This window comes from Ictidomys tridecemlineatus, chromosome X (genome assembly GCF_052094955.1).
Source record: "Ictidomys tridecemlineatus isolate mIctTri1 chromosome X, mIctTri1.hap1, whole genome shotgun sequence".
NCBI lineage: Eukaryota > Metazoa > Chordata > Mammalia > Rodentia > Sciuridae > Ictidomys > Ictidomys tridecemlineatus.
The window spans coordinates 110856470-110872552 of NC_135493.1; the positions used below are offsets into that span (position 1 = coordinate 110856470).

The following is a 16083-nucleotide window of genomic DNA, read 5'->3' on the forward strand; positions in this document are numbered from 1 at the left end:
GAAACTACAGGAATTATTCCTTTCATTAAGTGTTCTCAACATCATCTTTTTCATTTCCTTACATTCATATCTCCAATTTAGAAAAACAATGCTTGTACTCCAAAGTTTCAGAAAAACAATATTTATAAAACCATATTCATTCAGTGTGTTCAAGTATATTTATGAAGCTACACATTTTTTTGTGCTTAAAAATACCATTTTTAGAGACATACAAAGAGAGGCACATGAAGCAAGAGCCTAAAATATGTAAATGCATTGACAGTGAATACTTATGTAGCACTTGAAATTTATTTACCCCTCAAAATTCTTTCTTATTGGGGTAGTTATTATTCTCACTACTTATAAAAAGGTCAAAACCTGGCATAGGGAGTTAAGTTTCTTGCCTAAGGTTGCAGAACTAGTCCTGGTAAATACAGAATTGAAAAGGTTACTATCCCCACCTACCTATTGAACACATTGAACAATAACAGTCATGGAGAGGTCAAGTTCCTCATCCAAGATCACATAGCTAGCAAGTGGTGCAGCTGGCATTTAGACAGTCTGGTTCAAAAGTTACATAACTCTGATTACCATCTAATCTTGCCTCTCCTTTACTATAGGCAGTTTATATATGTAATATGCACTGGTTGCTGAAATTTTAGAAAGGGAGAAAAATTTGAATCTTAAACTCAAATTCAATAATTTTATTTTTTTATTAAAAGAAATGGAGAAGTATAGGAAAGGGAAGAAAAGAAATTCTTAAAAGCTACTGCTGAAATATGAAGCAGAAGGTGGCAGGTCATGGGGGATATACATATGTAGGATACACACACACACACACACACACACACACACACACACACACACACCTACCTTATGTTGTGCCTTTCTTTGTATGTCTTTAAAAATGGCATTGTAAGCATAAAAATTATGTGCGTGTGTGTGTGTGTGTGTGTGTGTGTGTGTGTGTGTGTGTATTCCTCAAGTCATCAAATAACCACAGAACCATCTAATCAGTTGGCTCTATGGCCCTGTCCAGTGATGTATGAAAGGTGACAGAAAGAAGTACTAACTTTGCTTAGGCCTGAATTATTGAGATGAATGTTCTATCAAAAATAACACTTAAAAATAGCTGAGAGGATTTTGAATGTTTCCGAAACAAAGGAATCATAAATGTTTAAGGAGATGGATATGCTAATTACACTGATTTGATCATTATATTTTATATATATATCATGCTATACTCTATAAGTATTATAATTATTATGTATCCATTAAAAATAAAACTTTTAAATTTTAAAAACAGCTTTTTGTGTAATTTTGAGCCATCTATGAATAAATTTTAAGACATTCTTAATATAAACTTTAAAAAATCTGTTTTTCTTGTGGTGGAATTTCTATGGTCTATATGTGGATTCTAGCATGCCTTTGGTAAACTTGACAAATAATCAATGAATAATCATTCATTTTTTTTCTTTTGCTGTGCAGGGGATGGAACCCAGGACTTTGCACATGCTAGGCAAGTGCTCTACCATTAATCTACATTCCCAGCTAGAGTCTTACTGTTTAAATGCAATTCTTTATGTATTATTATTATGTAAAAAATAAATTTTATATATATTTTAGGCTTACATTATGATGTTATAGGTAAGTACTATTCTTTAAAATTAGGTATGGCCATAATGAATTCTACCTGGGTCCATTTTATTTTAAACTAATTAACCTAGAAACTTCAGTGACATTCTCTAAGCATTACTGTAGAAAACCTAGGACTCTAGGGCTAAATGACTTTATAACTACTTTGAAATTTAAGTAATACTTTACCTGTTCATATCATCAAGATGTTCAGCAGCAAAATAAAAGCTTTTGATTTTAGGATGACAGGCTTTGAATGCACTGCAAAAAGAAACAAGGTATATTTATTTTATTAAAAATTGGGAAATAAGTTCAAACCAAATATTTTTTATGAGTAAAATTACCTCAACATCTAATCTGAGTTTATATATATATATATATATATATATATATATATATATATATATATATATATATATATATATATATATATATATATACTTCTACCATGATGACAGAAGTCAGTAAGAAAATCAATTTTCTTCCCACAAAACTGCTTTCTTATTACTTCAATGTGAAAGCATTAGATGAGCAACCTATAATTTAAAAGCTGGAAATTTAAAAAAAATTTCCCTTCTCTCCCTCTCCCAAAATAAAATCCACTTACTATTTCTTGCGACATTCACTGGCTCTATCAATTTTAAATTCAGGCAGACTGATGAATCCTTCTGCTTTTTCATCCTAAAGGAGCAAGATTTTTGTTTAGGCTGTTACACAAAAAGGTTTGAGGCTAATGATACTGCATAACTATGCCTTAAGTATCTATACTAACAAAATTATTCATTGAATTCCTTAAATTTGACATTTGAGATTATAATTCAGTGACATTCTCTAAGCATTACTGTAGAAAACTTAGAATTACTATAGAAAACTCATCTGTTATATCCTATAAATTTAAGGTATATTTTGAACATTTAGAATACTAAGGTTAAAATATGCACAGAACTTAAGTAAAAATTGTCTTTATATTATAATAAGGATAGAAAATTATTTAATTCTCAATGTGCAACATGTCTATTAAGAAATTTTCTGGGGTTTAGGGTATAGCTCAGTGGTGAAACACTTGCTTATTATGTGCAAGGCCCTGGGAAAATCCCCAGTACCGCCCCCCTCCAAAAAAGAGAATTTCCGGTCAGAGTGTATGTATACTTTTATAACATACAAAACAACTGGAGTTCACATTTGCAATACACATTTTTTCTTAAAGTTTTAATTGTAACATATAAAATATAGAGATGCATACTGATTCAATTTCTCTTCTGTCCAAAGATTCTCTTAACAAATCTGAATAAATAAATATGTTATATAATGATGAAAACATCATTATATAACATTTGTGTTGTGTATTATTTTTGGTGTGCAAATGAAATAGGCCAACTTGTTTTCAATTATCTGGCTTTGGATATATATTATATTTATAAACATCATTTTTCATGTAGAATTGAATAAAATCCATAAAATCCTTCTCTCTTTAATGTTGTATTTACAAAACTCACAAATTATCCAAAATCCTGTGTGATACGAATGATTCCATCTAAGCTAAAACTATCTTTGGCTAACCCTTTAATCACTGTCTCTCTTTTCCTGCACATGTCAAAGCTCTTTAGACTTTTACTCCCCTAAATTCTTATCTTGATTTGTGTGATACCAGTCCATAGCTCCTTATATATCAAGTTCAAGTGAGATTACACTCGCATTCATGATCTCAAAGAACAGATTCTCAATTCTTTGTATGTGTGCATGCATGTGATTTTTGAACTTCTATACAAAACTAAAAATTAGATGCTATGGGCAGTGATTAAAGTGTGTGTGTGTGTGTGTGTGTGTGTGTGTGTGTATTTTATAAATAAGAAAATTATGAAACATTTTCCATCTTTGAATATACTTCCAGTCTTGGATTAAAGACAAAGCTTTCAAATCATGTTCTCAACTTTCATTTATATGTTACATTATCTTTGCTGTCCTTCATTTAACAATTTAAAATTTTGAATAATTTAAGTATTTTGAGGTAATTATTGCTTCCCTGTGATATGATAAGTAATTTTTATATTTATTTGACAAAGATCACATCAAGGTATTTCTTGCAGAGTGTGCTATGAAACTATTCACTCATATCTCACTAGGCTAACACAATAACTTGTTGATTGAAACACAGCTACTGGATTGAGGGTATAGCTCAATAGGTGGTGTAGAGATCTTGCTTAAGACCATGGATTTGATCCCAAGTGTCACAAAAACAAACAAACATGAAAAAACAGCTAATATTCAATAAAAAGAGGCCATAGTTTGAAAGATAGAATATAATCCAGTATCATAGCAGACAAATCTACAAATGATTTTACAATGAAGAAAAACAGAGAGATACTATATCTTGATATTACTTGGTAGGCAAGCAAAAAGTATATAAAATACTCATTAAATAAAAATGTAGGTAAAATTGTAGTTTGTTTATTCTACCTAAAATAAGACATACTTAGTGAAATAAGTGATGTTTCAGGTAATTGTGAAACTGCCACAAAATATCAAAAGAACAGAAAATTATCAAATCTTTTAACAGGTAGTACAGATATTTATATTAAATAGAAAAATGTATTATTTCAAGATTTTACAAATAAAAGGTCAATTTGAAAAATATCACTGGTAATATATTACTTGAGCACTTTTTATATGCCAGATATTGTTCTAAGTGGGATTTACATTCATTGATTCATTTCATCAATATGATAGCCCAGTGAGATATTCATTATTACTCCCATTTTGGAGATAAAGAAACTGAAGCATAATAACTCAGGTGGTGTAATTCCTCAGTCTACATTCCTAACCTTTACATAATATAACAGCCTGTTTGGGGAACACCAAGTTCTTTAGACACAGCATGCTCTAATCACAGACATAATGATAATGTTCAATTACATTTCAACAAATAATCTTCAAAGGCAAATTAATAAATGTCAACATAATAGTATCTGAAAAGACTATTCAAACAATATTATATTAAACCATGTATATTTTTATGATAGCAGAAGTCATTGCTTAAAAAACCACTGATAACCCTGGAAATAAATCTGTTGTACTAAAAAACTCCAGGAAATTATAAGAACAATTTAAATGTGTTATATATGTTCCCTCTACTCTCAATTCCTGTTGAAATAAATACTTGCAGATTTTCAAAACTAGTCTAGAGGTTCATTTTTAATATCTTTTATATTAATTTTATTACTAAAGAGCTTTTCCATTAAAAAATAGGGAAACAGAAAAAAATGTAAAACTTTGAACAAAAGCAAGACATTTTGGTATTAAATTAGCATGTTTAATCTTTTTAGTTAAGCTACTACTTGAATCAGCTGGGTATTTTAGTTAGATACATAGAATTTTAATATACTTTTGTGCTTCAGATTTGATATTAGAATAACTGGGGCACTCTCCTTCCAACACCCCCAAATGAAATCATTTTAAGATAATGTATTGAAAAAGAACTAGCAGAATTCCTAAACTGACTTTAAGGCAATTTTAATTTCAAAATGGTGCCACTTTTAGTTAAAGATAGAGAGTGGATAAGAAAACAAAGTGTGCTTTATCTTACCTCTTCATTAATATACCAGTATAGGGATGCATCCTTGAGGACAAACCAATATTTCTTCCATTTCTGTGAAAAATAACTCTTTGCATCTTTCTTTTTCCAAAGCCAGCCCTCACAGTCACCACGACCCAAATCCTTGCAAGAAATCCGTCTTTTGCTCTTGCCTGCTATAGGACCTAAAGATAATAGTGAGTGAAAATTCACTTTAAATTTTGAAAAAGGTATAAAAATAGAGGATTAATTTACAGGTTCTAAAAATAAGTCTGGGTATTTAACTTTAAAAGTTATCATTTTCACATGGTATTAGAATAGAAAAATAAAGACTATATCTTTAATAGCTTTTCCTCCAAAGAAGTGACACATGATTAATTAAAAAATGTGTAATCCCAGTCTTAAAACTTGTTGTGACCATTTGCCATAAAAGGTACCTTGTTTGGTAACTGAACAGAAGGAGAAGCTTGTGTCAGCAGCTCTTGCCCTGAGGGGGCGGGGGGGGGTGTGCTTTTCCAAACCACACTGGGCTCAGGCAAGAGAAGGATGGATTAAATGTGCTCGTGATAATCACAGCATAAAAGAAGCAGGTAAAACTTTCATTTTCTTTTCTTACCTTTGTTTTTCTTCTTTGATTTGTGCTGCAGAGAGGACTGCTGAAACGTCTGAAATCAAAGACAGGGTAGAATGTTATCTGATACTCAGGATGCAATCCATAGCTCCAGTAGGCTACAATAGCTCTCAAGGGCTAAATGATTAATGATCAGAGAAAGCACCTTATTTTTCCCCAAAGCCTCAAAATAAATTAATACGTATCATGTCACTTAGATTTCTAATTCTTTTAGGAAGTAGGAGAGGATATTATCTTTACCTTTATTTTGTAGGCAGAGAAATCAGGGTATGAAACACTGGTAAAACTAGGGGCTTTTTTACTTTACTCTTTCAATACCTTCTTAGGGGTTTGTTGTGCTTTCTCAGACAATATCTCATTTGATTCTCATAAAAATCTCATTAAGTAGACAAGCAAATATTACTTTCATCCACTAATATCCCATTTCCTTAGTCTCTAAATATTATAGCTCTTAGATCAGTATTTTCTTCTCATGCCTAATTCTATCAGAATAGTTGGTGACAAATCTTCATGTAGATATCATCCTCATCTCTGATTTCCAATATTTATCTCTCCATTTTTCAGCTACCTATCCCCATGACCATGTTTGATATCTCAAGCGCATACCAGCTACTTCCTGTAATACCTATGTTTTACATAGTCCATCCCACCAATTTAAAAATATTCATTATATTTTCTAATTAATTGACTATACCACCCTTTTATGCCTGTATTTCTCTCCTCTTATTTGGTTTCCATGGGACATCATTATCATGGTTACACTGAACTATGCTCCCACCTATCTTTTACTCCATGCTATATATCTGAATAGCTTAGGGTATCTGGAGAAAAACCTAAAGCTGTAGTGACTAGTCTAGCTTTTGATCAATGACTATAAATCACCAGTCAAACTTCTAAGTTAGATAGTTTACTGGTGTAACAAGATTAATTACATTTACATAATGTTAGACAAATGGAAATAAAGATAGCATATATGCTTTTAATTCATAGATAGTTCTTCAAAATGAATTTTAGGTAACAGTTTCTTCATAAATATATACCTATAAGGGACAAATGAATTTTGTTTATACAAAATTTTGTGATCTTGGTTTTATACTGTAAATTAATGTTTTTTAGTATCTGTACTGAAAATAGTATTTATTTAAAGAATAATCTTCTCATTCTGTGTATGATTTACACAAGTCTAATGAATATTAGGGATGGATACATTATGTAAAGATAAGGGTCAGATAATTTTCTAATATATAATGTAACCCAGAAATAATAATCACCCAAGTATCAAAGCAATATAAATAAGTATATATGTAGTATTTGTTATATCTCTCTATAAATAAACAGTATTTTCATAAAGATCATGATTGCAGAGTACAATCAGTATACCTATTCTCTCTCTCTCTCTACACACACACACACACACACACACACACACACACACACAAATCTCAACCTTTGTAGCATTCATGACTATAAAAATTCATAATCAATTTTTGAAAGAAAGCATAAAAGATAACCCATTACTCTGTGTTGATTTTCTTGAGTGCACTTTGTTTCAAAATAATAGTTTAAATGATAACTCAGGCTACTGTGCTTAATGTAGTTAATTTACATATGGTTATTTTCCCTAAATTGTTTTGCTATAAAATTACTGATTAGGATTTTTCCTTTTGTGTTTCCACAAGTAATCATTATAGTTTTACAGCTCATTATTTTGAAAAAAATGACAAAGATGGGGGTGGTTTGTTTTTATGAAACTACATGGGTAACAGACAGCTTGGAAGAATTGGGTTATATAATCTACCTCCTATGCATTTTGTATGCTATCCTTAGAATTTGAAGGTCTACTTAAAAATCTGCACAAAACACCATTTTATGCTCTCCAGGTTTCCTTTTTAACAAGACTATCTTGTCTTTCCCTATAAACATATGGTATTTTCATAAAGATCATGATTACAGAGTGTAACTGGTATACATATTGTTGAAACTTGGCAACTTCTAGGTACTTAATACAAATTTAATCATTTGATGGAATAAAGCCTTAAATATCTTTTGTAAATACTGTAAATATTACAATGGAGTTATTTTAAGAGAGATTTCCTTATTTTTCCAAGTGATTTGATATTTTAAACAATGAAAAAGTTAATTGAATTATAGTTCTTTGAAGGTAATGAGAAAAAAGCATTAAAAATTTACATTTAGGAAGAAAACAGTTAATACAGTAGGCCTGAGGATGCTATCTTAGAAGGATGTATTAGGTTGGCCTTTGGCTAGCATCTGGGAACTTGGCTGGTAAACAGTTCTCTATACTAATATGAAGCTTCCCTAAATGATGAATATATTTCCCACAGAGGGGTAATGAATACCTGCTTTGTTGCTGGAAAGTCTGAAATTTTCGTGGTTTACAGATAAAGGATGCCTTTGTGACCAATTCAATATAATGTTTGGGTGTTGAGACTCTAATGGGTTTCCCTGGATAGAAACACCACAAATCATGTGGTTGCTGGGGAGAGAGTTTGCTCTGTGTGGCCTGTCATGGGACAGGGAGAGCATAGAAAACTTGCACATGGATTTTTCCAGATTCCAGAGGTTTTCTCTCTCTCTTTTTTAAAACTTGTTGAGCTTTATATCACTTACTATATCTCTCTAATAATCTTTATTGTGAATACAAATATGTGTTATATCCTATGAGTTCTAGCAAATTACCAAACATGGGGTTGTCTTGAAAAATCCCCAGTCTCTGACAATACAATATTTCTCATGAGAACGAAAATTCATAATGCATCTTATTTCTCTACTTTTTGTGTTAGTTTCAGATCACCCTTCATCCAAGTTCATGCTCAAGTAAGTATATCTTTTAGAAGGTCTGGTACAACAATCTGTCATTGGCAAATTCTTCTAGTTTTTCTTTCTTTTATGTTTTTATTAGTACATTATAATTATACACAATAGTGGGGTTCGTTGTGACATATTCATATGTGTATGTAATTTGCTATAATTAATTCCCCAGTTCTTCCCTTTCACTTTCTTCTTCCCGCCCCCTTGATCCTCTACCTCACCTCTATTGATCTCCATTATATATTCATGAGATTTCCTCTTTGTACGTTTGAAAATCCTTTACTTTTTAAATAACATCTTAGCTGTATACAGAATTCTGAGTTGAAAATAATTTTCTTTGATAATTTGAACATACTACTATTTTGGCATTTATTGTTGCTCTTAAGACATCTGTAGCTATTGCCATTTGTTATAATCTGTCTTTAATCTCTGTAGCTTTTAAAATATTTTTCTCTTTATTTCTAATATTCTGCAGTTTCACTGTTATATTCATATGTCATAATTTAACTTAATTAACCTTATATAGCCTTCATTAGGTTGCACTGAAAATTTTTTTTTTCTTTCATTCTGGACATTCTCAATCATTATCTCTTTGAATGGTCTTTTTTTGATAGCCCTCTTTAATTCTCTAGATGTATGTTATCACCTGTATGTATGTATCACCTGTGTGTCTTTCATGAATTTTTTTAACCTTTTCATACATTTGCAATCTCTTTTAGGTGAATCTATTCTACTATCTTCCAATTTCTTAATTCTCTGATTTTTATCTCACCTGAAGTTAATCTCATCTACAACGTGTTTATTTCACTTACAATATTTTATATTTACAGGCTATCTAGTTGGTATTAGCTTTTTTTGAATATCCACTTTTCCTGATCTTTGTTTTATTTCAAAATTTATTTTAAAAAACTTTTGTGAATTTCTCATGTTTGCATTTAGCATGGAATCATCTAATTGATTGGTTCATTGTCTTTTTTATAAAAGCATTAATTTTCACTAGACATTTTTGGATTTTTAGCTGGAGTGCAATGTTCTTCCTGGGAGGAAGTTTCTTTTTGCATTCACAGCTCCCTGTCTGAATTCTGTTGTCTTCTGCCTGCATTCCTAGGGTGCCTTCATCTTTTAAATGATGACATGGGTTTCTATCACATCCCTGAACTCCAAGTGGGAGATACCTGACCAATGGTTCTAAATATACATTTTTCTTTGTTTCCTGCTCAAACACAGGAACTTAGCTTTATATCAATCTTACCCCTGGTTATTATTTATCTTTATGCAACCTCATTACTCACAAATGAAGACACTGTTGCTTGTCTTCACAGTTAACTTCACTCAGTGAGTCAATCATGTTTCCCAACATTGCTGAGGTCCATTTGTTCTCTGATACTCATTAGAGACAATCCCCAGCCATTACTACCTCTTTCTGTACTAAGACCTAGCAGATACATGGCTTTAGTTCCCAAATATCACTTACCATTTTTGTTCTGATCCTTAGAGAGTAGATCTAATATTTTTTTAACCATCAAACTATATGTTTTCTTTGTTTTATTGCTATATATTTGGTGTAGAATGAATGAAAGGGCTTGCACAAGTACACGAAAGTGAAGGAGTGTTTTGTGTGTGTGTGTGTGTGTGTGTGTGTGTGTGTGTGTGAATTTAAAGTTTATAATATTTATTGGCCACCAAAAATTCGTTCTTCTACTAAGCAGTTTTGAAGGCCAATTCTCTTAGGAAGCATCTCCTTATCTTATTTCCTAAACCATGTTTCATTAAATATTTCTAATACTGTCCTAGCATTTTCTGTTTATTTTAGTGAGTATCTGGGCAAAAGTTCTTCAAACATTTTAAGAATGATCTACAAACTCTGATCTTAAGCAACTTATGAATTCATATAATCAACTGGGACTTCTTGGCTGGCCTATAGGCTGCCTAACTCAACAAATTTAATATGTACAAAGATGATCTCATGATATTTACCACCTGTCAACCAAATCTGCTGTTCTCTTAAGCTTCTTTACCTTAGTAAATGGCAATTCCATTTTTTCCCTTTCCCATGGCTCAGTGCAAAATCTTTGGAGTTACTTTTTTTTAAACTCTTTTACTTCTCTTACAGACCATGACCAATTTGTCAGCAAGTTGTTTTAACTGTCTTAAAAATTTATTTAGAACTTATGACCTCTACTATTATCAACCTGGTCTAAGCCACCATGTTATCTGGGATACTGAAAAACCTCTTTCCTCACTGTTCTCCCTGCTTCTGCTCTTTCTCCTTCCAAATTAAGACCCAGAGTGATCCTATTAAATAAGATTTGAATCATATAATTCGTATATATATATATATATATATATATATATATATATATATATTTATGAATTAAAGTATCCAATGACTTCTCATCTCACTCTGAGTAAACATCCATATCCTTTCAACAATTTTGAAGGTACCACATGATCTGGTACCCTGGTTCCTTTGCCTATTGCTCTTCTTCTCAAGACACACTTAATGACTCTAGATCATGCCAAGTACAGTCCCATCTCAGGGCCTTTACCTTTGCTGCTCATTCCCTCTAATATAGTTTACTCTTTTACTATTATCAAATGCTTATATTTTAGTAAATTCATTCTAGGCTTCTTTATATAAAATTGTTATCCTCATTGCCCAACACTTCCTATTTTCCTTTCCGACTTTATTATTCTTCTTAGCATTTAGCATTATCCAAATTACTTATGTTTCTAATTACTTGGACTTCCCTCTAAATACCAACTCAATTAAAGAAAAGGAATTCTATTTGTGCACAGCTTTGGCCTTGGCCTAAAACAAGGCCTAGCATAGAGTAAGTGCTCAGTTAATACCAGTTAGATGATGGAACACTGAACAAACCATTAGCAAAGAACAAAGGATATAATCTTAACTAGCTGGTTATTGTAACTTGAAAGAGTCATTGCAGGGAGTAGGAAAAGCCAGGTATCTTTTCTCCAATAATCCATGTACATCACATTACTGAATGTTCTATTCTTTAGGCCATTCATTTGGGAACAAAAGAAAACGTTCCTTTTTATCTAATCTATTACTTGCACTGGGATTGTCTTGGTGCATATAACAGTTTAAATTTAAATTCAAGATGTGGCTGGCAAAAAGTACATTAAATTTTTGTCAAAAGATATTTACACAAATAATTATATGATGAATTATGAATGGATGTGTTGAAATCATAATTCTATCCATAAAAATAGAATGTGCTAAAATAAAGGGTCATTAGGGAAGTATTGTTGATCCTCTTCTTAACCATGGTGATGCATGCAATGGTGTTCTGTTTGGCTATAAAAGATCCCTTTTTCAGACGTTTGCCTGAAAAGACCATTTTTCATTCATTTTGTCCACAGATGTTCTGTTTAAACTCCATTCCTTCATCTTTTGGATGGAGAAGTATGGGGGGGGGTGGTAATTTGGGTCATTCTTATCCTAAAATTTCAGAAGCACTTATTTTAATTGTAGAAGAAAAATGACTGTTTCTGTGTTACATTTTGAAAGCTCAGCTACTATTAAATTCTTCTCAAGTTGCAAATTGCTGCACTTATGAAAAAATTTGCAATCAAAATACTCTCTTGTTGCAATATAGCAACTTTCTCTTACTGTAATTTTCTGCAAAGTTCCAAGATTTCTTCAGTGATGGGTCCAACCAATAGTTTATTTCTTCTCCATAAGAAAAAAAAAGGTGCTTAGCAACTTGAAACATTCAGGACAAATTACAGCTGCTTCCACATATTTAATTTTTAAGTAAACAAATGCAATCCTTTGAGATTTAAATTTTTTATAACTTTATTTATTTATATGTGGTGCTGAGGATCGAACCCAGGGCCTTGCAAGTGCGAGGCCAGCACTCTACTGTGGAGCCATAACCCCAGCCCCAAGATTTTAAATATTTTACAAAGAAAAATGTTTCATTTAACTGCCTAATTATTTATGTCAGCAGAAAAAAAGTATAAATATAAGCAAGTAGGATGAAATGACAATGGGACTAAATATTAAGTCAAGAATTCTTTCATTGGCAATAAAAGTAGCCTAGAACTTAACAAGTTTGCTACTGTGGTGGTGGCCTTGCCCATTTGCTACATGAAACAAAATGCTAGTGCAGAGAGGGGTGAGGGAAGTGGCACTGCATATTCATGAGGTAGCTCTGTATTCTGTCAGTAAAGTTAACCTGAAGTTTTACTGAATGAAAATGGCTCCATATTAACTTGAAAATAAGCATGCTCTTAAAATATAAACTAATCAATTACGAGTCAGATAACAATAAAAAGCCAGTAATTGGGAAAAACTGATAGAAGGTCAGTCAAACAGGTTAGGCAGACATCAGGCTTATCAACCATTGAAGGAAAGAGGTAACTGAACCTTTTTTTGCATGATCTCATGTGAATCATTTCCTATGCAGTGGCAAAGTAGGAAGAAGGGGAAAGTGGCTAATTGGTGAACATTTGGAAAGGCTAACAGAAATTACTATTCTTGGAAAACAGGAACTGTCATACTTGAGGGTCATCATGATTATCATTTTCTGAGGGTTTATTATGTGTAACAGTATTAGGCACTATGTAAGTTATTAATTTCAATCCTTACAACAAATCTATAAAGTGGTGATCATTAACCTTATTTTAAGGGAAAGAAAACTGAGAGAATGCATGAAGAACTTGCTCAAGATCTTACAAGTAGGGGCCTCTTAGGTGGTCTGTCAACCCAAAGTCTTTCCTCTAACTCTACAAACAGTATTTCTTCCCAAGTTATTTTGTAGTCATAGTAACAATGTGAGAGAGAAGAAAAATATGCTTCTGACATGAGACATCCATTTATGAAAACCTCATATGACGTGATGCAAGTACATTGCTATGTAGAAAGGATTCTACAAAACAGAAAGTTATCAGTAAGGATAATACTTTTTATATAAATGGAAATAATTTAAACCAGTACCATCTTATCAATCTATTTTCATGCATACTTTATCAACTTTATTTTAATTAGAAAGTTATATACTTTGTGGGTGAAAAAAGATTTGCAGAATTTCTTTTTGGCAACCACTTATAATATCTGCATGAGAAGAAGGTTCATGTCAACATCTTAATTCTGCAAATGAGATAGAAATTAAGGTACATAAAGGTCACAACACTTAGCCAAAGGAGACAAGGATGGGACTGGAATCACATTTTATTCCAAGCCTATTAGCAATGTGAACTCAATGCAATGGAATTAAAAAGCTCTATGTCAATACTAATAAGAAAATAATGGATTCAAATAAGGCAAGCCTGTCTTTCCACTAATTCTTTACATAGGAGAAATCTCTTGGAGCTGACCAATCATTATGTATTTTTTTCACAAAAATACACTCCTGATTGCTAAGCAATGCCTTTAAAGTACTTGGTTCACTTTCTCACAATATGGCTTATACCTACTATAGTAGTTTTGTGAAGGCATAAACCATCTGCTTTGGTCACCACTCTATACTTATTTCCTAGTATAGTACCTGACATAAAATTATCAGTTCAAAGGATGAACCAATTAGTTTCAAAGGATGATTCAAGTAGTTAGTGAGCACATATGGGTGTGGGACACTGATGTATGGGTTATGAGTTACAGCATTTCATATGCAATCTGTCAGGACATCTTGTCCACTTACCTTAAAAACATATCCAGAGTCTAATCCATTCTCATCACTTCTTCTTTAGCAGCCAGAGCTAAGGCATGCTTATTTCTCATTTGAATTGTCCTGATTCTATCTTGTCTCCCCACTTTCCATACTTGCCCCTGGCCCTTCACCTTTTATTCTCAACACACCAGCTACAGTATTACATTCAGAATGCTTATTTATCATTAAGAATGGAATGCACAGTATCAGTAGAGCAATACTGTGGTAGGAATCAGGAGACCTGACTTATCTATAACCCCGACTTTATTCTAGCTCTATCTATGACTGTGGTCAAATCACTGAACTACTCATGACCTCAAATTCTTCATCTGCATGACCCAGGCTTTAAATCAGATGCTCCTAGGTGTTTCAGAGAGTACTACCTTCATGTGAGCCTCATTGAAAAATGAATGAAAAAAATGGCTATTCATCAGTGTAAATATAATTAGTGTTGCCCTAGAAATTATAAATAACTGTAATTCATGTCAGTTTTAACACTAAATGCTGAATTATTCTTTGAAAAGCAGTTTATGTTTAAGCTCCACCATACATGGAAATAACCTATGACCACCCATATTAGGTACAGCTATTTTTGAATATCTGATTGATGTGTACAATTAACATGGATTTTGCATATGAGACAGAGGCAGAAAGTTTCTAACAGGTGCAAAGCAGAATTAGGGCAGCTCCTTATCCTGACACTTCCGTCTGACAAAAAATGTTGATATCTGGATGCTAGAGAAATCAGGGAAGGTCTACCAATCTTTTGTGACAAAGAAATGTTTATTGGTGGGGTGTTCTTGATCAAGTGACTTTTTTTCTTAGTAGAAATGTTTTTCAAAGAGAATACGGAATAAAAATAAAACTTAAGAAATTTATAAAAGTCACCATACTCAATTCATTTTATAGTAAAATAATTGTTATGTATCTCATACTTTTCCTTCTCTTAATAATGAAATACATGCATATAGTAAACTAGCAACACTGGCTTCATCTAACAGAAGGGAGAAATAAATTTTATGGGAAGAATTTTTTTTTAAACTCCCATATTTGAGGCAGGGATCAAATCAACATTGTGCTGTCAATTTAGATGGCATTTTTCCACGGTTCTCTCTGCAACATAATGCTCATCTTATAAATAAGAAAATTAGGTAAGACAAAGAAAGCAATTCATATAAGCTCATATAAGAAATCTAGAGGATCTAGTGTTTGCTTCTACTCTAAAACTGGTTGCTTCAAATGCCCCTAGATTATATTTTGCTTGTTTTCAGCCCACTAGCAAGAACATTTTGGTAATATAGTTAGAGGAAGAATATTTTATATGTGTATATTCATAGTGCTAGATGCTGTATCAGATACTTTATATACATTGGTTCCCTTTATACACACACACACATACACACACACACTGGTTCCATATATATATATATATATATATATATATATATATATATATATATATATATATATATATATATAAACAGAAAAAAACAGAAAATACAATATCCAAAATATTATATAGCAAATGAGAAAGTGATATCATATAGCTGTTTCTTGTAATAGCCATATGACAAAAATTGAGGACATGATGCTACAACGCAATAAAATGAAGGAGTTTCAGTAACTATGATAACAGGATCTAGGTATACAGCCTTCTGGCATTCTCCCTCAGAGTATGTGAAGAAGTCAGTAAGAGAATTGTGTAATCTTTTATTAAGTAGATACTTCTTCAGGTAACCTAGATATTTTATCCTGGTTAT

General features: G+C 32.0%; 1 protein-coding gene and 1 long non-coding RNA gene across 7 annotated transcripts in view; one reads left to right on the forward strand and one right to left on the reverse strand.

Annotated features, from left to right (window-relative positions):
* Cnksr2 (connector enhancer of kinase suppressor of Ras 2) overlaps positions 1-16083 on the reverse strand; it is a 263374-nt gene that overhangs the window by 52597 nt on the left and 194694 nt on the right. For all 5 annotated transcript variants that reach the window (XM_040268915.2, XM_040268994.2, XM_005334818.4 and 2 more), the window contains 4 exons: positions 5802-5850; positions 5198-5370; positions 2222-2295; positions 1804-1875 (listed from right to left, as the gene is read on the reverse strand). In XM_040268915.2, coding sequence (XP_040124849.1) covers positions 1804-1875; positions 2222-2295; positions 5198-5370; positions 5802-5850 — 368 coding nt within the window. The remainder of the gene's footprint in view (positions 1-1803; positions 1876-2221; positions 2296-5197; positions 5371-5801; positions 5851-16083) is intronic.
* The window catches only part of LOC144371785 (uncharacterized), a 109976-nt gene continuing 99578 nt past the window's right edge, over positions 5686-16083 (forward strand). Inside the window, exon 1 of one of the 2 annotated variants that reach the window (XR_013431898.1) lies at positions 5686-5775. This is a non-coding gene — a long non-coding RNA (uncharacterized LOC144371785). The remainder of the gene's footprint in view (positions 5776-16083) is intronic. The other variant, XR_013431899.1, reaches the window with a different exon arrangement.